This window comes from Phocoena sinus, chromosome X, assembly GCF_008692025.1.
Source record: "Phocoena sinus isolate mPhoSin1 chromosome X, mPhoSin1.pri, whole genome shotgun sequence".
NCBI lineage: Eukaryota > Metazoa > Chordata > Mammalia > Artiodactyla > Phocoenidae > Phocoena > Phocoena sinus.
In genome coordinates, this window is record NC_045784.1 from 105,071,257 (window position 1) to 105,096,923 (window position 25,667).

The following is a 25,667-nucleotide window of genomic DNA, read 5'->3' on the forward strand; positions in this document are numbered from 1 at the left end:
CCTCTTGGTGTTCCTAGAGTCTCTTAGATGTGTAGATTCATATTTTTCATCAAATTTGGGAAGGTTCCGACCATTACTTTCTCAAATACACTTTCTGTCCTTTTCTCTCTCTCCTCTGCCTCTGGGACTCCATAGTGTACATATTGGTACACATTTTTTGGGGGGTTTTCTGGCCGCCCGCACAGCTTGCAGGATCTTAGTTCCCCAATCAGGGATTGAACCCAGGACCACGGCAGTGAAAGCGCCAAGTCCTAACTACTGAACCGCCAGGGAACTCCCCACATATTGGTACACTTGATGGTGTCCTATAGGTCTCTGTTCATTTTTCTTCATTCTTTTCTGTTTCTGCTCCTTTCAACCTCAATTAACTTATCAAGTTGTCTAATTGTTTCTTCAGCCTTCTCAAATCTGCTGTTGTACCCATCTAGTGGATTTTCATTTCAGTTATCCCACTTTTTGGCTCCAGAATTTGTTTGGTTCCTTTTTTAAAAAAATAATTTCTGTATTTTTTATTGATATTCTCTGTCTGGTGAGACAGTGCTTTCCTGGTTTTCTTTAGTTCTTTTCCCATGGTTTCCTATAGATAATAAGCATATTTAGGACTGTTTATTTAAATTATTTATCTAGGATGTCCATTGCCTGGGTTTCCTCAGGGATAGTTTCTATTAATTTCCTTTTTCTTATGAATGACCCTTACTTTGTTTCTTTGCATAACTCATCATTTCTTGCAGAAAACTGAACATTTTGAATACTGAATACTGTGTGGCAACTCTGAAAATCAGATTCTGCCCCCTCTATGGGATTTGTTGATGCTGCTTACTGTGGTTTATTGTTGTTTAGTGACTTCTCTAAACTCATTTTGTAAAGTCTATACTATTATTGTGTGTGGCCACTGAAACTTGTTTCTTTTTAGCTTAGTGGTCAGCTAGTGTTTTGCATTTCTTAAGGGCCTGAAGAGAAAAAAGAAAAAAATACTCTTCCAGTCTTTGCACATTGGCTCTATGTTAGGGCACTCCTCAACACTTAGCTGGGCCATTTACAATTCTGCCTTAGTCTTCACTTCCTGCTTGTGTAGAGCCTGAAGGCCAGCCAGAGGAAAAAGCTTAGGGTCTTCTCAGCCCTTTTCTGAGCATGCATCCAGTTCTGGGCATGTGCTTGGCCTTTTTTTCTTCTGATTCCATGGTACATACAGGAACTTTTCTAAAGCCCTTATTCCCCTGTGTATCTCCTTATCTAACTTCTTCCTTCCCAGGCTTTCAGTCTCTCTATTGCTTGTCTGACTGTTGTCTCTTACTCCAGACTGCTAAAGCCAATAGTTGTGTCTTCAAATGTTTTTGGCAAAAGCCACCCCAGGGCTTCGCTGGTGGCGCAGTGGTTGAGAGTCCGCCTGCCGATGCAGGGGACAGGGGTTCGTGCCCCGGTCCGGGAAGATCCCACATGCTGCGGAGCGGCTGGGCCCGTGCACCACGGCCGCTGAGCCTGCGTGTCCGGAGCCTGTGCTCCGCAACGGGAGAGGCCACAACAGTGAGAGACCCGTGTACCGCAAAAAATATATAAATAAATAAAAATAAAAAGCCACCCCAGCCCTAGGGATGCCCCCAATCAGGCAAAAAAAAAAGACAGGCCCTTGCACCAGTCCTTCAGGTAGCAGCCAGACAGGCTGAATTCTTTGAAAATAATTCTTTATATCCTCTGGCATTAGCAATCTGTACTAGGAGTGCAGGCTTCTATCTTCACAGCCACCATCAATCTGGGTGTGAGGGATAGTAGGCAGGCAATTTAAAATATCACAGTACTCTCTTACCCCAAACAGCAGCTTCTTTCTTCACCAAACCTTTCCTTAGTTGTTTTATGTTTTTACTAAATTCCAGAGTTCTGTAAAAGTCGATTCAGTTTTTTGCCAGTTCATTAGTTGTTTTCATGAAGGGACAGAGCTCTGGAGTTCTCTACTCTGCCACTTTTAGTTATGTCCTATTGTTGTCATCTGTGGACTCCTGGGTCACTGCCCTTCACTTAGCAATGAATGATCTTAGCTTCTGATTCACTTTCACTTTCTCCAACTCTATTCCTTTCTTAATTTTTGGAGATTTTCAAATACACGTTAGTGATTCTTCCATCATCTTGGTCTCTCAGTTCCTTGAATCCCACTCTTCCAAAGATCTCCTGTACCCTATCTCAGCCATTCACTTCATATCCTGAACTTTAATATTACCAATAGCTACAACTCCTCAAAGTACTAATTTCACATATCCACCCTTAAGTGGGTCCTTAATGCTGCTGGCCAATCATACTCTATTTCTCTTGTCCATTCACTCTCCCACTCTCTTACACAACTATTTCCTACTTTCTCTCCTAAGCTCCAATACCTCCTTTCTCATCCTCTCTCTCAGCTGATGACTTTGCTTTCTATTTCAGCACGAAAACTGGAGCAATCAATAGGACTTCTATAAATTCTCACCATCAGATCTACCCACCTACCAACAACTGTACCCACATATGCTGCCTTTCCACCTGTTATTACAGATGAATTCTCTATGCTCCTATTTAAACTCCATCCATCACTTATGCCATAAACTGCATTCTCTCTATCCTACTCAAGAACACTGATCCAATAATTCTCTCCTCTTTCTCCTACATCACCAGTTTTCCTTTCTATTCAATCATTCCCGTCAGCATATAAATGTATTCTCTCTCCCATCTTCAAAAAAAAAAATCTTGAGTTCACTTCCTCTACCAGCTATCACCCCATTTGTCTGTGCCTCTTTGTAGCAACTCTTTTACAGAGTTGTCTGTTCTCATCGTCTCCAATACCACTCTCCCCCATTCTCTCTCTTAACACCACCCGAACTCTACAAATATGGCTAGTTCTGACCTCCCTGCTGATAAATCCAATGACCATTTTTTAGTCATCTTAAATGACCTATCAGAGATATTTAACGGAATTGATCATTCCTTCTTCTATTTAGCTTCCAAGATGCTATATTCTTTTTGTTTTCCTCTTTCCTTATATGTATGTGTTCCTTCTATACCTCCTTTGCTGGTTCCTCCTCTTCTCCCAGGCCCTTTAACATCAGAGTGCCCCAAGGCTCAGACCTTGGTTCTCTTATGTCTCTATATCCAACTTGATGATTTCATCCAGTATCACAACTTTAAATATCATCTATGTGCTTTTGGCACCCACATTTCTATTTCTAGCCCAGTCCTTTCTCTAGAACACCAGATCCAAATATCCAGTTATTGGAACTTCCCTGGTGGCACAGTGGTTAAGAATCTGCCTGCAATGCAGGGGACACGGTTCAAGCCCTGGTCCTGGAAGATCCCACATGCCGCGGAGCAACTAAGCCTGTGCGCCACAACTACTGAGCCTGTGCTCTAGAGCCCGCGAGCCACAACTACTGAAGCCCGTGTGCCTAGAGCCCATGCTCCGCAACAAGAGAAGCCACCGTAATGAGAAGCCCACACACCACAGTGAAGAGTAGCCCCCGCTCACCGCAACTAGAGAAAGCCAGCACGCAGCAACGAAGACCCAATGCAGCCAAAACTAAAATAAACAAATAAATAAGTTTATAAAAAAAATATCCAGTTATTTACTCAACATCTCCACTTGGATATCTAAATCTTTAACAGGTATCTCAAACTTAACATGCCCAAAACTGAATTCCTGATTCCTACCCACAACACTCTACCTGGCACATAAGAGGTACTCAGTCAATATTTCTTAAATGAATAAATGCGGGGTTATAACGGTGCCTGACCATGGTACTATTACTACTATTACTGTGTTTTGAATCCAGAAATCAAGGGTGAGAGTCATCATCTCCTTCCTCTTTCCTGTGGCAAGACAACTCCAGCCAAGTTTGTCTTTCAATACCCTCATACTTTCTAGTACTCCTTTCTTCCTGCCCTTTGTGCTGACCTTCATGCTTCCCCTAAACCCTCTATTGTAGCAATCCCTGTTAGGAGAATCAAACAGACATACCTGCCCAATTTTCCAAATTGGTCATGTGCCCTAAAACTGTTTACATCTATACCACCCTTCCAAGTCAAAACATCCAGTATAGCTGACCCCAGGTTGAAACCAGAATTAAAATCACTCTCACTGACTTCATAGCAGAAATAATTACCTTTGCCTAGAAGTCCTAAGCATTAAGGGAAAAAATTAAAAGAAGCCTGTTAATCCAAATAATTTCCAACTGGTGAAAACATGGGTTATGGTCAGTGGGAGTAAACATTTTCAGGTAGTGATGGGGAGGGGGGAGTGGAGTTAGGCAAGGGACCAATACACAGGGTGAGCATACACGCCTAGGAGCCAATTCCCCAGGTTACATGCCCTAAGCAGTTTTTTATTTTCATGGCTTTTCCTACTTTACCTCCCAAGACCACAAATTATCTTAAAATCCCTGACATTTCTTCCCCTGCCCGCAGTGGTCCTTAAGACTGCAGATTCTCAAAACAAGATAGCTCAGGCAAGAGAAATAAGGGAATGGTGTTATACAGAGCAATACAAGGGTTACTCTTTCCAATAATAGGTCATTTCTAAATCAAATGTTTCTTGGTTGGGTATTTCTTATATAAGACAAAGGCCCCATTATCTACTAAAAAAAGGATCATTCTAACATTGGTCAACCCCCATGGATATTTTAATTCAGCTCAAAAAGTGTTACCATTATGAGGAATATTTTCATGTAAAAATTTTTAATTCTGAAACTCACATTCAACTAACAATACTTGATATTAAGCAGTAGGTCATCCATATTCACTGCAATATGCTCTGAAAACCTCAGTCTCCAAAGCCCTAACCTATATTCTAATTAATCGTGCCCAAGTTAAATTTCAGCTACCCTGTCACTTCAGCAGTCGGCTTCATGTTCTCAAACCCAAAACAATCAAGGTGCCTCTTAAAATGTGATGAAACACTTGAACTTCTCTTTCTCTGTACTAAGAGCAGACTCCCTGGCTACTGGTAGGAATAGGAACATCTGCCATCACTAATTTTTGAACCAAGGTGAAATGCTCTTGCCCCAAAACCCTGCCATTCATCTTGTTTGGTATCCCAAAGCTATATGCTTTTAGTTCTGATCTAATTTCTCTTCTGGAGCATTCCAGAGAAATGGAAAACTGAAGATAAGCAAAGGCAGTAGGTGGTATATATTTGAGAATCCTAAAAGAAAACTGTCTTACTATCCTGAACTTGAGCTCCAGAGGACAGGAATAGACACTTCACCAGAGTATCCTCAGTGCTTAGCAAAGCAACAACATACCCTAAAAACTCAATAAATGAGTATTTCTTGACTAGCTGAATATCCCAGGCAGGTAGACAAATTAGGAAAGCTATACCAAAAAGGCAACAGAGGCCTTATTACATTAAAATCCTCCATGCTATCAAGAGAGTTATCTTCCTAAAACATAGGTCACTCATTTGTAGTAATTAGTGAACACTTACCATAGGCTAAGCAATAAATTAATCCAGAGAAATTAGTAAAATATAGACCATCCTAAATGACTAACAACCTAGCAAAGGAGACAGACATGGTTTATTCTAATATAACCTGATAAGTGCTAGAAGCCTGTGTCAAGTTTTATGAGAACAGAGTTTAAGAAGTGACTAATTATGCACGGGTGAAGTGCCCACCAAAACTTTATAGCGCAAGTAGCACTTGATCTTAAAGAATAAATAAGAGTTTACAAGATGAAGAAAAGATAGGCGAGAGGGGGTGGGTAAGAACAGTTTTCTAGTTCTAAAGAACTGCATGTAAACAGAGGTCTATACATAGCAATGCCCCCACCTAAGTTCAGGAAATGGCTAGTAACTGAATATGACTAGAATATGAGGTTTGAGGGAAAAAATCATTAAAGATGAGGCTAGAAAGAAAGAATGGGGCTAGATGGGGAAGAGCCTTTTCTGCCACATTTAAAAGTCTGAATTTCATCCTGCAGGCAACGGTTTTTAAACAGTGAGTCAATTAGATCTCTTTCAGAAGGTAACAGTAGTTAATAATACGAAAGGTGGATTGAAAGAGAAATAATCAGAGGCATAGATTTGCAAGGTAACTACTGTAGTGGTTTAAGTGAAAAATGATGTAAGATATGCCTCAAGAATTTATTCACATCCATAAAAAATTCCAATAGTAACTACCTGTACAATAAAATTCTAAGTCAACACAGTGTTCAAGGCCCTTGACAATCTAAAGTTATGCCAACCTTTCCAACCTCACTTCCTATCCCTTCCTTTCCCCACATCTTACAATCCAGCCACATGAGACTATGTACCATTTCTTCAATGTTACGTACATTCATATTGCCACGTCTTCACTGACACACTATTTGTTACTTCTGCACAGACAACTCTCAACAAACTCCTACTCATCCTTCAAGGACCAGATTTAAAAAAGGTTCTATCTGTGAAGTCTTCCCTGACTCCATCTCTCTCAAGGCAAAAATGTATTATGCTTTCTTCTAGGCTTTCACATCACATCATTCATACCACTAATGTAGTTTTTTCTATCCCCTCTGCTAGAATGGCTGAGCTGAAACCAGTCATTAAGAAATAAAATTCAAATTATATTTTGCATATAAAATCACAAAATTAACATACATACATACACACACACACACACACACACACACACACACACACACATTTTTCTTTACCTGGTAAAACTTGAATTTGAACCCAAGAATATGACACAGTGTTTGCGGTTCACACATACTCATGTAAGATTCTAATAAAGATATAAAGAAGTCATCGTGTTCTGGCCTGCATTCAAACACTTCTAAAATGACATCCAGAACTCTATTGGGATCCAGATTAAAGCATCCTGCAACAGATGGATATACACAAATTCAAAAGTGATTATACATAATCTCTAGAAAAGCCATTAACCTTCAGGGACAACATACATAAAATAAAAATGTTTTTAAAAACAACTTCTTTTACAAGTTTGCTTCCCCTGCCCCAGGGGGAAATCTTCATAATTTTCAAGGTCATCATGGCTACTCCCCACATGTTACAGATGAGAAATATGACTTGCCCAGAATTGCAAAGTGGGTTAATGACAGGGCTTAGGCTGGAGCCCAGGACCTGTGACACTAAGTCAAGTGAAATTTCTTCTATGCTACATCATCTCATCAGTTCTTGATTACTCACGCTAGTGAAAGAGATTCACATTTTTAATTCTTAGCAAAATATGAAAATCAAACAATACAAGTTAGGCAACTAAAGGTTTTTTTATGTTTTATGCAGAAGTGTTTGGAATGTTGAAAAATGAATTAAAAGTTCAGGTTCATGAAAGTAGAGCACGATTTTTATAATCATTTTTTAATTTATCTTACATATACAACAAAACTACAAAATGTAACTGTACATTCATAGTTTTGGGCAGCATTCTAAAGGAAAACAGGTATACTGCTAATACTAAAAAGATGAGAATACAAGGAGTTGGGGACAAAACACAAGCAAACAGAGAAGGAAGAAAACAATCTAGGTAGAGCAGGAAAGGGAAAGGAAAGAAGCACTTAATAGGTACCGATGGCTACTTATCCTTGCTAATCTCCTAGGGTAAGCTAAAAAGGGCCAATAGACATGAATTTAATAAACATTCCTATCAGCCATCCTACTATTAATACATTATTACCTCTATTTGTATTCAGCTTCAGCTGTTACCATAATTATATTATAGCACAGTCACATCATACGTGCATTTAATTTGAGAATGCAACCATTTACACACAGCAAAATAAACAAAAGAGAGAATTTAAATGATATAGTCAATTCCACCCACCATTCCTCTCAATATAATGTATGCTTATGACCCAGAGTGAGCATATCAATCGGCTGTTCCCTCAGTTTATATCAGTTCCCTCATGCCTTGTGCATCAAGCCGAATGGAATTCTAGTATTTTTAATTACATATTTTTCATTAGGCATAGCCCTTAAATGCAAGCTAACCACTTCATCTGGGGCAAGCAAATAAACACTGATTTATTCTAATGCTGGAGGAAAAAGAACAACTGTGTTAACTTAGGGAGATGTTAGGTCTAAACACTATACCTTATGGATGACTTAGAGGATTTTTCGAAGAAAATTCTTACATATCCTATTAATGATTTCCAGAGTTACTTCTATTATCTCCACACTTAAGTATATTAAATGCTATAAAACTAATGTCTAATTTGCAGTATCTTAGCAATCACTTAGAAAACCAAACTCTCCAAATACAAGAAGTATTTCTTTCCTCTTTTTATGAAACGCAAAGTTAAGAATACATTTTCTTCCATTTCTCTCATACTAAGGAAAGAAAGGAACAACACAGTGATCACCTCTTACTGAAAAGAGCTCCAGGCTTTCATAAATTCTCCAAAGAGATGTTTACCTAAAGTTCTGGGAAGAAAACTTCTAAATATTTTTGCCTGTCCTTGCACCCCCAAAAAGTATGGCTTATGAATGTACAAGTGACTCCAAAATAGCAACTGGAATTTTTAAATGCTGCTGGTGGAAATAAAAAATGTAAAACAGTACGACTGCTTTGTAAAATTGGCAGTTTCCTTAAAAGTTAAACTTAACACCTACCATATGACCCAGCCATTTCATTCCTAGGTATTTACCTCAAGAGAAAAAATATCTATGTCCATACAAAGACTTGTACACAAATATTCACAGCAGCTTTATTTATAATAGGACACTGAAATAGCCATCAACATGTGAATGGATAAACAAACTGTAGTACAGCATATTTGTAGAATATACAGTGGAATACTACTCAACAATAACAAGGAAAGAACTACCAATACAAGCAACAACATGGATGAATTACAAAATAATTATGCTGAATGAAATAAGCCAGACCCCCCAAAAAAACTCACTATATGATTCCATTTATAAAAGAATTATAGAAAATGAAAACTAATCTATAGTTTAGAAAGCAGATCATTGATTACCTGGGGAGGAGAAAAGAGGAAGTACGGGGGGAAATGAAATACAAATGGGCAAGAGGAAACTGGGGGGGGAGTGATAGAAATGTGCATTATCTAGATTGTGGTGATGTTTTCACAGGTGTATACATGTGTTAAAACTCAAACTGTACACTTCAAACATGCACATTTTATTGTATATTAATTATGCCTAGATAAAGCTGGGGAAAAAAAGCCACTGACAACAGATTATAGAAGTAGGATCTAGCAAATTCTCCAACCTTATAACTGCTCCTATATTTACTAAATATAAAAGTTTAATCAACTAAATAAAAATGAATAATGCTCTACTCTGTCAGAGAGGACAAAAGACACACTGAATACACTTTTGAAAAAATGGCTGGCTTATAATTACCCATTATGCTACATCCACAAAACTGTGAATAAGGACTAGAACAGCAACATGTTACACGGAAATGTGTTTCATTCACATTGCGTTAAAGTTTATATTTTCAATGTGCTACAATATGAACCACTGACATTACATTTTGTTTAAACAGTATTATTCCATGAAGGCTATTTTAACAGTGATCTGTACAGTCAACTAACTACCAATTTCTTTCTAGAGGCAATTTAAGGTAGTAACCTACACAAAAAGGATGCAACTTTTATTTATAATAGATAACCTTTGTATCTTTCACAAAAGAAAAACTGGCTTAGGAATTTTCTATTATATGTCTCAGGTGCCATAAGTTAGTCCAATCAGTTGGAATGACCTATGCTACATAATATGGAAAAAGTAGCCCAACCAAGGACTTAGAAAACCATTTTTGAAACCTTAGAGATTTGCTAAATAACAGTTAAGCTATTTCACATACAAGATTTTAGTAACAATAAGTAAGCTTGAAATGTCCAAAATAATTTTTTTCTAATGGCAGCTGTGGTAGAACAGACACTCTTGTGCTCAAACATCTTAAAAAAGGCTTTTATCCAGCCCAAGCATCAACAGTCATGTGATCTTGAGACAGATCATAAGCCTAGCTCCCTACCTCTACCACCAGCTACATTAAGGAATATACACACACACATGCCCTTTGAGGAACAAACAGGGAACCATATCAGAAGCGGAAACATTTTTAAATAGTGGACTTGTAATGGCCATGGATTCATTCCTTCATTTAAATAAACATTAAATAACTACCCACTAAGTGCCAGGTGCTTGTGATACAGAGATTAATAAAATGCCTTCCCTACCCTTGAGGAGAGTTCACACCTTTTGGATGATACATCTTTGAAAAAATGCATTGAAAAGTAACTGAAGGCTCCCCAAAGATGGACAAGATGGCCAGTATATTAGAGCAAGTAATTGCAACTAGAGGCCAAAAATATGATAAAAGTGACAACGGTTCTTTTAGGAATAGGTCAAATTGAGATTCTTAACAGGAACAAAAAGGCCAAGGTAATATTGTAAACATGACTTGGAGAGATGTCCAGCCTGTACATTTCAGACAAGAAAACAGAATGATAGCGTCAACCATCATGTTCCTGACAGAATAAACCTTACAAGACAAAGAAAAACCATGTTTTGAACAAAAGGACATGATCTGGCTCTGGCATGTAGAATTACTTTAGAAACAGGCTATACCATGGTCTCAATGTTTTTTGTACCCCCAAAATTCATATGCTGAAATTCTAATGCCCAATGTAATGGTATTAGGAGGTGGGGCCTTTGGAAGGTGAATAGGTCACAAGAGCATAGTCTCATGAATCAGATTAATGCCCTTTAAAAAGAGAGCTCCGTTGCCCCTTCTACCATGTGAGGATACAAGTTAGCAGTCTGCAACCCGGAAGAGGGCCCTCATGAGAACCCAACCATTCTGGCACTCTGATCTTGGACTTCCAGCCCCCAAAACCGTGAGAAGTACGTTTCTGTTGTTTATAAGCCCCCCAGTCTGTGGTATTTTGTTACAGAAGCCTGAATGGCTAATAACTTATGCTAGACTATTTCTAAGAAATAGTATTTGCAAAAAACTGCACATCTCAAGGCAAGAACCAGACAGCCAAGATGCAGATAAATGCACCTAACAAAATAAAAGTATAATTGTAAAAACAACTACGCTTCAGAACACCAATTGCTGTCTTCTTTTTCATAGTAGAGATAAACAACTTCTTCATAACTAGTGTATAGTAAAGAAACTCCAATAAAGCAAAACCTTAGGGAAAGGAAGCAGTCAACTGGTTTCCCTTTCCAAGGGATAGGAGAGAGTTGACTAAAAGATAAGAAGCTTCAAGGCTTAATGGCTCTTATATCCATACTGATCCAAAGACAAAATACTAAGTACACTCAAGATAATGTAGTCAAAGCGATTAAATGTCCCATAATCTACCAAAGAATAAAATCATTTGACTTGGGATTTTATTTTGTCTTTAATGTTTCTCTGATCACTTAACAAGCAACTAAGAGGACTTGTGAGACTGAAGGAGGAGAGAGTCTCACCCCACCCTTCCCCATCTCCAGCCAAATCTACAATCTTGGACACCAGGCGACAAATGAAGGTCCTGAGGTTTGGTGAAGAGGGCTCTGATTCTGGGTGAGAAGGAAAGGATCAGAGAGCCAAGGCAAAAAGATCCTGGACCACTAAACCCAAAACCAGGAAGAACCATTTTCAGTCTCTAAAACCAAACTCGGAACTTCCCTGACGGTCCAGTGGATAAGATCCACGGTCCCAATGCAGGGGGCCCGGGTTCAATCCCTGGTCAGGGAACTAGATCCCACATGCTGCAACTAAGAGCCCATATGCCGTAACTAAAGATCCCCCACACAACAACAAAGATCCTGCACGTGGCAACGATCCCACGTGTCGCAACTAAGACCCAGCATAGCCAGCTAAATAAATAAACAAACAAACAAACTCAAGTAAGCTAGCTCCATGACTAATTTTTAGCCAGAACTTCCGATTTAGAGCAGCGATCAGCATACCATGGCCTATGGGTCAAATCCATTCGATGTTTGTAAATAAAGTTGTGCTGGAACACAGACTCACTCATTTATTTACATGTTGTCTATGGCTGCTCTCACACTACAATGGCAAAAGTGAGTAGCTGCAACAAAAACCACGTGACCCAAAAGGAAAAAGATATTTACTATCTCATCCTTTACAGAAAAGGTTTGCTGACCACTAATTTAGAAGAAAGAAAAGAACACCTAGCTATTACTTTTTTGAAGGGCATTCAGAAGAGTAGGGTGCTTATAGTTTAGTTCAGCAATCAAAGGAGTCCATCTTCGGGAATTCCCTGGCGGTCCAGTGGTTAGGACTCTACGCCTTCACTGCCGAGGGCCCAGGTTCAATCCCTGGTCAGGGAACTAAGATCCCACAAGCCACGTGGCACGGCCAAAGAGTCCATCTCTGATATCCTTTCCTCTAATTTCTAAAAGATGCTTTTTGCCATCGTGATGCAGGGATCATTTGTGAGGCATCTATGATATGGCAGCTCAAGGGACTAATAATCACTATCCATTCCTGTTAAGTTTTTCAAGCTTACTGTCAGACAAACACCAGGCAGACTTATAATGGTTCTTATTCCTTGCTTTCTTGCAGTAAACAGCCCAAGGCTATCTGATAGGATATACTGTTTATTACATTTAGGACATAAACATTTTGATGTGCCAGAATCTTTTAGGGAGCAAATGACTATCTTTTAACTATAGAATGATAAATAAGGATTTCTCCTGATCAGACCAAGTACCCTGAAATATAAGTGTATCTAAAATGCATGCCTCGGGACTTCTCTGGTGGCACAGTGGTTAAGAATCTGCCTGCCAATGCAGGGAACACGGGTTCGAGTCCTGGTCCAGGAAGATCCCACACGCCGCAGAACAACTAAGCCCATGTGCCACAACTACTGAGCCTGAGCTCTAGAGAGCCCACAAGCCACAACTACTGAGCCCACATGCCACAACTACTGAAGCCTGCGAGCCTAGAGCCCTTGCTCCACAACAAGAGAAGCCACCGCAATGAGAAGCCCATGCACCGCAACGAAGAGTAGCCCCTGCTCGACACAACTAGAGAAAGCCCACGTGCAGCAACGAAGACCCAACGCAGCCAAATAAATAAATAAATTTATTTTTTTAAAAATGCATGCATGCCTCCCAAACCAGATATCAGTTCTGTCAATGGCTGGTGAAGGAGATCAGAGCTGAGATAGCTTTGTATAAGATATTATCTGTCTAGGTTGCTCCTAAAGAGAAAGCAATGGGAATAAACAAGAGGAAACTCATCCAAAGATGCCATGAAAAGCAGGATGCTATGTTAGTGAACTGCTCTGGACAGATGAGACAAGGCCTACCTGAAGTCTGCACTGAGGGGGAATCCGATAAATTCTAACTCTTAAAGAGTGAGTACTCACTGGAATTGAAGTCTTAACCTCAACTTTAATGTCAATGAAAAATTCCTTTCTCAGACAATGGGGGAGGAGGGAATCAGCTAGCCAAAGAGAAACAAACACTAAGCCAGGGAGATGAACTTTCTCAAATCCTCCATGTCAGGGAAAAAAGAGGCTAGGAATCACTATAAAGTCTACTAGAAAGGGGGAAACATTCATTCGTTTTTCAATGAGTATTTATCCAGCACCTACGTACCAGGCACTGAGGTTAGAGGTACTAAACAAAACAGACAAAAACCCTTGTCCTCATGGAGCTTACTTACATTCCAGTGGGGGTGTGGCATAAAATATGGTGCACATTATATGGTGTTAAGTGCTCAGAAGAAAGACAGTGAACCACAGGGAGTGTCGGGGTGGGGGGTGGCCATATAAGGCTACACTGCGGAGGTGGCATTTGAGTGTTTCTGGGCTAGCGTGCTTTGGAGTACACCCGACGGACTAGAACAGAGGTTTAGCCCAAGAAATCAAATTGTTTATACTCATGGAATATCCATGTGAGTTATGAGCTTGCAGTTGTGACTGTCACACTGTTCTTCAGAGACAGTAACATAACCTGTTCTCTATGGGGACAAAGTTCAAGAAAAGAAAGTACATAGCATACATTTTTCCCAGTTAGATAAAAGCACACTTTCAAGAAAATCCCTCTTTGAAATGTTCCCAAAATAACAAAGGACTAAAAAAGTATAAACTCACAAGGACAAAAAAATAGAAAAAACAAGGACAGACAAGAGATGTCAACAAATAAGCAGATAAAGTAAAAAAAAAAAAAAAAAGTGAGGACCTTATACAGCAGAGAATTTTTTTGTGGGGGATACCATCTTAGAGTACATGGCAGGATATAAGGAAAGACAAACTTACAGCAAGGCAGTACTGACAAACATCTCAAACTAGATCAAAATTCTGCAGGAAAAATGTAGAGCCTACCCTGGAAAGAACAGAAAGGAAACCCTACAGGAGGACTTTTTTTTTAATGGGTCACTGCTACACAGGTAAGCAAGAGTCCTGCAGCCTTAGGGGACTGCCAGTCTTGGTGTTAATTTGACAATGGAAGAAAGTAGCAAAGAGACTAAATCAGCTGCCAGAACTAGACTTACTTCAAAGAAAAGGGTAAATTTAAACTAAAAGCTCCTTACCTCTATACCTGTTGGCCACCAAAAGCTTAAGCTAAAAACAAAAATTACTGTAGTAAAACTGGTTTTATCTGGGTCCCCACTGGAGAAAGGGGATAAGGATTGGGACACCTCCTCTCTCTTTCTCATCCATAAATTTCAAAAACAGAGAAAGAATTGAGAATTGAGCATAAGCATCCTCTAAAATATAACCAGTGAAGCAGGAAATATGACTTTTCCAACAGGTCTCAAAACTTAAGACATCTAGGTGTTGCAAAATCTTCCCTGAGATAGCATAACACCTAACAAATAGCAAAAACTCTTTCCATTCTTGAAAAATCAGGAGTACCCTATTTTTCTATCATTCATTCCTCCTTTCTATAGAAGCCAACTATTTCCTCCAAATGCGCAATGCAAATAAAAAGAACAATGCAAAGAAATTCTATTTAAAAGGTAGGGAAAGTAACACTTTCCTATTTGTTACACTTTTACAACATCTGCACTTACTTTAACAGACTGTTGTAAAAATAAAATAGAATGTGTATCAAAGTTGCTCGGTATTTTTAAAATCAAGTTCAAAAGAACTAAACATCTCCACGTTTCAAGAGTTCACCGAAGATTTTATTAAAGTTTCACATTTGCTTACTTATTTTCTGCCCTCCATAAAATTATTGGAAAATACTTAAAAATTAAAGATAGAAATACTAGAGAGCAGAAACTAATACAAACAAAAAGGTAAGAGTAACAAGATTTCTTATAAATATCATCCCAAATTTTTTTATTACTGATAACAATCTTAAAAGTACAAGCTAGACAGTTCTCTCGTTTCTTAACTTAAAAACAAAAAACTATAGGGAATGCACTAGTTTCGTCTTTATGGATATTCTTCAACAGTTAAAAAAATTTATCTTAGTAACACATAGTATATATAGATATATGTCTTACCTATTAAAGATTTGATATTTTCTAAGATTAAATCACTAGTAGTATTTCCAGATAAATCTTGCCCCAATTCAGCAATCAGCTTGGCATAACCTTCATTTTCTTCTCTTAACAGATTAAATTTTTGCTGCTTATAACTGAAATTAAACATCATAAAGCAGATAAAATTAATTTCAATTAACAAGCTTGCATAAGAGTATTGTATTCTTCTCACTGAATTTTCTTACTCTCTTATATAAAACAATCATAAGAACAGTTGTTGAAAGTTTACCTCTTTGTCTATCTTTTAGGATAGAAAATAACAGTGATTCTTAAGGGACACCCCAATGTTAATTACACAAGGAAAGGATATCGCTAATAACATAACACTATTTCCATCATTGACAAGAATATACCTTAAAGCCACAGTTGTAAATTATTTTATTGGTAGTAATAAAAGCATTGAATATTATTTTAACTTCTAACACGGAAAAAAATTAACATTGGTTTCACACAGGTAAAGTTCACTGCTGACTGAATAACCATAGGCTACTCTTAAAAGGAAAAAACACAAGACACATGCTAACAGCAACAACAACAAAAATCTTCAAAACGCCTTTAGAAACTTCTAGTATTCAACATGAGAACTAAAAAGCATGCTCAGGTACTTGATCTGCAACATAAAAATACATGTACTTACAAGAGTTTTGTCTTGATTTTAACTGACTTTTGATTGAATTGCTGTGATTGTTTGATAAGCCCTAATGATTCCAATGTTTCTGGATCCAAGCGTTCCTTAAGAACTGTGTCTGAAACTAAATGCTGTATTAAAAAATATCAAAGGCCATTTTACTCCTCAGCATTCCAACTATGCATTCACAATATTAAAACATATTCAAAATTATTTTCCCAAATAAGAATATTAAAATCACCTTATATATATACATCAACAACTTTATAAAAAGGCTTGGAACTTCAATCTAACAAAAATGATGACTTTCCAAGTACTGAAACATACAGCTTTTTAAAACTTCACTAAAAATTATATGCCATGCTGTACACAACCTACAAATGACAAGAACTACAGATGTAATTCTGATTAAAATTGAGTCTGTCAACTGAATTTTCTTTAAGATAATGCAGCATTTCAGCCTTCTTTGGTTTCTACTGTTTAAGTCAAATTCTATTGTCTGTCCTCGCAGCAAAGACAAGGACATTCTTCCAGGTCTGAGTAATGGCATTCCGCCTTGGTTTTAAATTTATGAACATAAAATGGTTTGCCAGACAATGATTATGATGAGCTCTAGAATTAATTATTTTTAAACTACCTCCATTCTTTTTCTCCTTGCTTAACAGTTTATGAAAAATTGTTCAGTTTAAAAGCTGTCCATATCATTTCTAGTCACTTGATAGATGCTTACCTTTTCCTTAGTTAGGAACTTACTAGGTCAGGAATATCACCAAAGGTTTTCTATGCATAGATAGTTTAAGTGATATGGTACCATGCCTATTTCATAGAAAAAAATTAGCATGTCTAATTTTACAAAGCATTCCATTTCAAAACCCAAATCTCACCTTATAATGAATAGTCAACTGAATGTCAATACCCTCCTCCATTAACATGATTATCTGTGATTATAATCATTCCACATAAAATTTAGAAATGGAAAGTATTTTTTAAAACTTACCAAACATGTTAATACCAATTGTGTAAAATAGTCTCTCTTGCTTTTTTCTTCTAAACAATTTGTCTCAATATCTATAATGATGAAGAAAAAGAAAGATGAAAGTTTGATTTTTCTAGACTCCACAGCTATAATAAGATACCTGTTTTCTTTAAAACTAGCTAAATTTAAAACTCCTCATTCTGAATTTGGGGAAAAAATTTAAACCATGGTAAGCATAAGCAGTCCTTCATGTGCATATGAATACGTAAAGATTTATAAATTTTATAAATTATTATTATATTCTAAATTATAAATACTTATAATTTATAAATACTTATTAAAAACTTATATAAATACTTATATAAAAACTTATATAAATACTTATAATTTCTCCTGATACTGAAAAACTGACCTTGTGACCAATGGCATATCCATAAAATGGTAAGTTGATTATGGAGCTATGTGCTAAGGCACTGCAAGCAACAAAGCTTCCAAAAAATACTGTTTTCAAAAATGGAAACATTAGGGAATTCCCTGGCGGTCCAGTGGTTAGGACTTGGCGCTTTCACTGACAAGGGCCAGGGTTCAATCCCTAGTTGGGGAACTAAGATCCCACAAGCCACGCAGAACGGCCAAAAAAAAGGGAAACATTCAAGCAAAGTTTAAACAACCACATGTCAGAGATGCTAAGGTAAAAAGCTGAACTGGGTGACAACGAAGATCTCTTCTAATACTAAAGATCCTATTACTCATGAAGATCAAACCCTCGACTTTGGCCACCTTGGTACCATGTTCTAACCAAGCTACTTGGTCACCAACTCTATGAAAACTGTATTAAAAGGCATTTTAAACATCCTATTTTGAATTACAATTCTAGTCAGCAAACAAAACTTCACTCAAGATTTTCATTTTCTTCCTACTGAAATATTTTTTTTAAAAAACTGAGACCTCCTTGAGTTTCAGTACATTATTCAAAAAATTTGTCAAACAATTTTCTGATCTAAAGTATAGCATCAAAAACTTCAACCAGGATTAGCAGGATTACAAAATTGATCTCAGGATTATTGTTTTAACTGATTACACACCATTACCTTATTTTTAAAGTCAATTCATATTTAGAATGTGCTATAGAAAACGGCACCAATTTTAGTGATGTAATAAAAATTGCCCTCTAAAAGTTCTAGGGCTCCCCCAGACAGACATCCTACAACTGCTTTGCTTCAGTTTACTTTCTACTGCCATCACTAAGAATCAAAAGAGAAGAGGACCTATCATTAAACACATCCATATTTTCCCGGGCCTTCTCCACTTTTCCTTCTTGGACAGTGCCATCTCCCAATATTCTGGCAACTACAGCTAAGCACACAGTCAGCTCAAGCATATTAAGGGAATTTCAGGGTGTAATTTATACAATGTAAATTGCAGTACAATCTCAATCTATCAATAAGACTTTTAATCTGTGTGTATCTCAACAATCCCTTCCAGGGACTCCTAGTTGTCTCCTCATTATCTAGTCTTCTGGTCCCTCCTCAGCCTAGAACTTCAAGGATACTGATCTTGAGGGGTCAGGACTAAAGTGGGCCTATTCTTTTAACCAATATCCATCTACCCTCAAAGGCCCTACAGTCCCTAAGATCTACCTCCAAAGTCCCCAAGATGAGAGCATTTGGGTAGCAGGTTCATCCTCTTCAAGTAAAGTCTACTCTCCTCTCAGCCATCGGACCTGATTAACTCTCTGGGTTCTGACCATATTAGGAAATACTTAATGGGACCTTAGTAAATTTCTTGGCTAAACTATCTCAATAATCAATATAGGACTCTACTATTCCAATTATGCTTTCCCTGTTTTCTTTATTCTTTTTGTTCTAACTTACGAAATCATTCATTATTCATTCATTATTTCTGACTCCTCAACCCCAAATCAGCACCTAATAAGTTTTCTTTAATTTCCCTCTGATTTTCCTAAAAAGCCCTCAGCCATTTCCATCTCTAGGCCCAGTATCACCAACCACCTAACCCAGCTCAGAGGTCCCATCAGTGCATCAAGTCACATCAGACTCTCCTTTCGGGTTAATATAGTTCTCAGGTCCCCTCACCCTTACATGATTAATCTTTTAAAGGAAATTGTTATCTTAACCAGGAAAGTACAGCACTGATTTCTCTTATAACTGTTAAAATATTAGAAAGATAACATGATACACTAGAAAGATCATGGACTCTAGAACCAAAAAAACCCAGGTTCAAACCCTGCCTTATACTAGTTGTGTGGCCTTGAAAAATCACTTTTCTGAGCTTCGATTTTCTGATCCATGTATCTACTTTACAGAAACTGCTGTGAGGATTTAAATGAAATTAAATGCTTAACATACAGAAGGTGCTCCAAAATGGCACCTACATTATTATTACTGTGATCATCATTATAATTATCATCATCATTATTAGAGGTAGCTCGCGTTCTCACTCCTATTCCCCTACCTTGGTCTGGGGTCACCCTTGGATCATTTTTTTTCTGCCAAGGGTGGGGGTACGTGAGTGAGGGGGCAGGTGAGGGAAATTCTCTTTCCAAGTTTGCCGTCCTAATCCTGCTTGTAAAAATGGACTGGATAGGCTAAAAGAAATTTCCCAAGAGCAACCAAACGTCATCTTCATGAATTCATGTTACTAGTAAAAAGCAATGACTTGTAATAATAATTCATATTATATAACTAAATAACTATGAAGGGAAAATATATCCTAATAAAATAAGTCAATATAAAAAAAGAAATTACTAGAACTTACTAGTAAGCTGATAATTGACGATTACCCAAAGAAAGATATAAAATGTACTCCTGACACTATCAATGAATAACAGCTTCCACACAATGGTACCTACAAATCACTCTTTAAGTCTTACAGATTTATAGTAAAAACAATTTTCTAAATTGAAACCTGTCTCGTGTTATATTTATTAGTAACATAATATCTTTAGTGCCTGCTCTAAAAATTAAGCTTAAAAGGTTTTTGTTGTTGGCATAAATCAATCAATCCAATAGACAGCATGAACAAATACTTTATCATCTAAACCAGGATAATTTTAAGATTGAAAGAAGGCACAATTAATAATTACGCCAGGAGAACAAAACAAAAAGGGGACATACGGTCACCAGTCAATGGTCTTTTCATTTATCACTCACGGTCCACACACATTTTGACCTATTCCCAACCTTACTGTTGTTATAAAATCTTAAACGTCCTGAAGGATCAAGGACCAGACATTTAGATTTGTTGCAGTCAAATTTGGGATTCTCAGTAAGACATTTAAGTAACCTATCTAATTCTAAGAGTTAAGATTAATGAGCTAAAGTAATTCATTCCAACTTGACAAAGCCTCAGAGGATAAGTCATATTTTAAAGCGAATATTATAATGTTTGGTAATGTTTTCTAACAGGTCAAAGTTACAGAAAGCATAAGACTGATGAGGAAAACTGTGCTCAAAGATACTTTAATTCAGATTTAAAATCAGAGAAATAAATTTGTAATATACATTATTTTTTAAATCCATGCCTCCCATGGAGGGACACTACCTTTTGTTCTAAGTCAAAGAAATATTCCTTTCTTATCTTGCATGAATTCTTATTTATTCTGGACAAATAGAGAAGCTGCTATTTCCAAAGTTGGTTTCTCATCCTCAAAACAAAAGTACTTTTGATTACTTTGGCTCTTCTTGCTCTCTCTAAAATTAAGAAGAATCAAAAGAGTACAATAGTAAAGTAAATACCTCTTGAGTATCCTGAGATTCTGACATTCATTGATAATCTGCACTGAATAATATTAATTATGTGGTTACTAAAATCTGAATAATTCAGACTAACTTATCTTCAGAAAACCTGGCCTTTTTACTTGAAATGACTTAATTTAGCTCAATTTTATATAAAGATACATTCTGAAAAACTCAAACTATTTGAATTATAAACTAAAACTATTTAAAGCTAGCTTATAAATAGTAATTAAACTCACATTTGACTTATAAATATATATATTCTAGGTTTGTAGAAAATTTGTAAAATCCGTAGTTTGAAAGAAAGCATTTTATTTAACACAGTACATTAATTTACCAAACAACACTTTTTACAGGTGAAATAAAGGCTTATTAATACCTACCTAATACACAGAATACGTCGGCAAGAATGGATGGCATATCCTCACGAAATTCCTAATTTTAAAAAATACAATTATTCATAGTAAATACTAGAATAGCACACTAGCAATTATTATGGTTTCAGAAAAACACTCTTCAGTAAAACTTAAAAACAAAACCCTAATACCACTATGTTGACAAATAAAAGTTTTCAAGTTTCATAATATAGAGAAAATTAAGAGGGAGATAATGGTTGGAAAAAATGTTTAAATGTCTACCATGAAATAACTTGAGTTTAAAAAAAAAAAAAAAAGAAACTTAAAACAAGCACCTCAGGAAATAATAAAGAACACAAATGAGTAACATTTTTCCAGTGAAGTTTCATGTCAGAAACCACTGGAATTTGGAGTACCTTACACCTACCTAAAGCAAGACTGTTAAATATGGTACATTTTTCATCTAAAACTTTAAATGTTGCGCTCATGCCTGAGTCAACACTGATCTATGCAAAGATCATAGTATTATCAGAACAAAAATCTAAAAAATGCAATAATAATTACAAGCTGTTGTCTCATAACTCAAGATTCTCTGAAGATGAAAATAATTACCAAAAATCTATCTTTATTTTATTTACGCACTGATGTTTGCAGCCTTTGGAGAAACTGACCCGAAACTCTCCCCTCGTTTCTGGAAGAATACTTCAGCATTTATCCTAGATTTGTCTCCTGACTTCCCACTCCCACACCCAATTTTAGAGCCATTTTCCATTAGTAAGGATCATAGTTCAATTATTGCAATTAGTTTGCTGGCACTATAGCAACCCTAAAATTAGCCTACTTTCAGAGAGTAAAGGAAAGAAATATAATTCTAAAGAAAAAACTGGTAGCTGTAAGAGACAGACAAGATATGTTTCTGTAGCTAAGATATGGGACAGTGCAATATAGGACTATGAGAATCTAGCCACGACAAAGAATCCAGCTGCAGAAGTATATATATCACTAAGGACTCAAAGAGAAAGAGAAGCTAAGTAAGAACAAAACACACATTAAGTTCATTTGGACTATTCATTTTCAATAAATGGGAAAAGTATTAGAATCCAATTCCATTAACACACTAAACCCTATACTGATGCCCAATTTACAGAATGAAATAACCTTAATTGCCGATCAGACGTTAGTCTCTTCTTAAGGGCTATGAAATTTGGCTATGTCTACTTGAATACAAGTGCTCCCAAACAGTAGAGCAAGACAAGAGTTTTCAAACATGGAATATTAGTTGTTGAAGAAATAGACTACTCCAACACAAGCTAATCAGATAGAGACAGTTGAGAGGTAAAGGAGAAACTCATATTGAACCTCTACTGTTCAAATACATCTCAACATGAGGGGGGGAAAAAATCACAACTACTAAACATAGAAAGTCCTTAAGACCATCCTCGGGAAAGCACAAAAATCATACAAAGAAAAAGGCTACAGAAGCTTAAAGCAGCACAGGGGAAATTCATACTGACATCAAGAAACTCCAGGTACCACCTCAATAATACTTATTATGAAAGCTGTTCTCAACTGGGCAGATAATTCTATTTATACAAGTGTAAAACCCAGCCTAATAATAATAGAATAATACACCACTTGTAACAAAATGAAACTTAACTCCTGCTTTACAATAAACACCCTTACAATTTGAGAGTTCATCTTTCAATTCAAATACCAAACAACCATGGAAAGTATCTGGTCTGAATCTAACTTAAATTTTCTAATAAATAAAAGAGTGAAACAGAATATCGACTTAAAGGTTAGGGAAAAATCTAGTTATTATTTTCTAAAGCAAACAACAAACAACAGGAAAATTAGCATTAAGCAAACATTAGAATCACACAACCTCAATTTAAAATAATTTAATCCTCAATTTTTTAAATACATTTAATTTCTAAACATAACCACAAACAAAAGAAAATGCCTTGTTATGCTATACTGGGAGAACAGTCTAACCAAATTATTTTTTTATAGGAGCTTTTTTTTTTTTTGTCCTCCCAGCTTACGTAATATTTCCTGCTCTACTCACAACCAGAGAAAAAGATTAAAATACCTATATTTCTGTCTAGCAACAATGGCTTACCAATATTATCTTAAAACATTCACTACTATAATTTTGAATAAAATGAAACACAAGTTATACACTTCAGGGATCCTTGCATCAAAGGCAAAAAGAAATATGTAAAAATTATCAAATTTAAAAAACATATATATACTTACACTAATGTCATTAAGAACATTAGATGCCTGTTCATGCTTTAGATTTCCTTTAATGACATGGCATGATAACTCATAAAGAGCTTGCTGGAAATCTGTCAAACATAAAACAAAGAATATAATGACACAGTCTCTTGAACATGAAAGGTAGACTCTCTAGGGGAAGATCTACGTATTTCCTACTTCTCGGAATTATTATAAACATCAATAATGATTAAGAAAACTATACTTCTAATGCTTTTCTCTAGCAGATTTTTTCCTTTTATTTTCACAAAAACACAATACTTAGAGTAGAAAAAAGTTAACCTTGACTCCACTACTATAACATAACTACTGCTTGAGCACTTCCTTCCAATCTTTTTCTATATGTCTACATATTTTACATACTTGCATTCATAGTTTACATCATTTGGTATTCTGATTACCTGACAAACATTTCTAAAAGCATTTTCTCGTGCTACCAAAGTCTACGAAATTATTTTTAATGAGTGCATAGAACTCTAGCAAGTGAATATAAACCATTCTTCTCGCCAGGAGATTCACAGATTTTTCTAACTATATTCAGATTATAGTCAATTCAATCGCAGGGCTACACTGACAACAGATAAGGAATAGCAGTAAATATAAAATTTAATTTTACCCATATCCTGTCAGAGAAATTTCTCCCCAAAATCTCATTTTCTCCTCTATTTCCATCAGAATTCAAACTAAAATACGTTCAGCCCTCTGTATCCATAGGTTCTGCATCCACAGATATGGAGGGCTGACTTTAGTCACTGTACAATGCCATTTTATATAAGGGACTTGGGGATCCTCAGATTTTGGTATCAGAGGGGGCTCCTGGAACCAATCCCCTGCAGATACTAAGGGATGATCGTAGTTACATATGTACATACACACATAAAACATCAGTCCTATGAGAATTGTCAACCACATGTACAGTAGTCTCATTCACTATTAATCAGCATAGCCCCCCTTTCCTGGAGAAGGAATTTGAGGAGGGGGGAGGAGTTAATGGTCAGGTGAACACCTCCTTTCAGCCACCTTTTTCTTTAGTCCCATACACTAAAATCTTTATCTCCTTCCTCTCATTAAAAGTAGGAAAACAAGTAGCTCTAAAAACATTAATGTAAAATAAAGTCAATTTATAATCCACTTTTGAAATAAATCAAAAAATCTTTCAGGGCAATATAACAAGTTAAGAAATCAAATATTTGGGAGTTCCCTGGTGTTCTAGTGGTTAGGATTCGGTGATTTCACTGCTGTGGCCGGGGTTCAATCCCTGGTCGGGGAACTGAGATCCCATAAGCTGTGCAGCGCGGCCAAAAAATAAAAATTTAAAAGAGAAATCAAATATTTAAAAATCTTCTCCTTTGGTCTACTACTAGCCACAAAAAAGGAACATAACAGAAGTCAAAACATTTATCAATCCCCCTTTAAACAATGAAAATAGTATTTTACAATGAAGTAAAGTTGTCCATTAAATTACTCACAAAAGAAATATAGCCAGATTATCCCAATTCCTTATGAAGAATCCATTAAATATATTCTACCTTTTTCACAAATATGCCTTCATTATGCTTATAGTAAACTATATAAAAACTAAAATGCAAAGGAAAAATTTCTGTTAGTATGGTAGGAATATGAGGTCAATTTCATGCTTTCAATTTCCATTAATAAAATGCTTTTATAACGAATAATAGCCATTTGAAGTTATCTAGATAACTAAGATTTTTTAAAAAGCAATCACTCTTAGAAGCACAAAACAGCTGAGCATCATAAACTAAATTCCTGTAAGAATATGGGCTCACAGGGGCTGAGGGAATTCTAATCTTGATCAAAGGAGATTAAAGTAGAGAACAAATGGCCCAGGTCATCTCGCTGACACTAAGTGACATAAAAACAATCACAATGTAATCCACAAAGTAGCAAAGACAGTCCCCAATTCAAATGTTATTTAAATGCCCATTTAAGTGGCTAGCCCTGCAAAATCCACAAAGCCCTCCAAAATCTACACTAAAGCTGAAAGCCCTGCAAAAAAGCCCTGCAAAATCTACACTAAAGCTGAAAAACTTTACATTTACAATGGGGAGGAAAACTTACAACCCTTATAATTACACAGAAAAGAATAAATGCTAATGTTTCAGAAAAAGCAGCTTTAAGAACAGCCACAAGTAAAAGGGACTTCTAGACATTCTTTGTGGAATTTGAACATTTTAGACACTAGTTCTTGGTTATGTCGAATAT

The 25,667-nt window shown here is 36.5% G+C and overlaps 1 protein-coding gene across 15 annotated transcripts in view; it reads right to left on the bottom strand.

Annotated features, from left to right (window-relative positions):
• The window catches only part of THOC2 (THO complex 2), a 103,289-nt gene that overhangs the window by 61,369 nt on the left and 16,253 nt on the right, over positions 1 to 25,667 (bottom strand). For 9 of the 15 annotated variants that reach the window (XR_004347990.1, XR_004347991.1, XM_032619253.1 and 6 more), the window contains exons 3-9: positions 23,424 to 23,515; positions 21,192 to 21,243; positions 17,072 to 17,142; positions 16,084 to 16,205; positions 15,408 to 15,541; positions 6,652 to 6,818; positions 3,491 to 3,541 (exon numbers count right to left, since the gene is read on the bottom strand). Coding sequence is in view for 12 of the 15 variants with exons in the window: in XM_032619253.1 (XP_032475144.1) it covers positions 3,491 to 3,541; positions 6,652 to 6,818; positions 15,408 to 15,541; positions 16,084 to 16,205; positions 17,072 to 17,142; positions 21,192 to 21,243; positions 23,424 to 23,515 (689 nt within the window). In the remaining 3 variants the exon portion in view is untranslated. Of the gene's footprint in view, positions 1 to 3,490; positions 3,542 to 6,651; positions 6,819 to 15,407; positions 15,542 to 16,083; positions 16,206 to 17,071; positions 17,143 to 21,191; positions 21,244 to 23,423; positions 23,516 to 25,667 lie in introns of those variants that run through there. The other 6 variants (XM_032619258.1, XM_032619257.1, XM_032619256.1 and 3 more) reach the window with 2 other exon arrangements.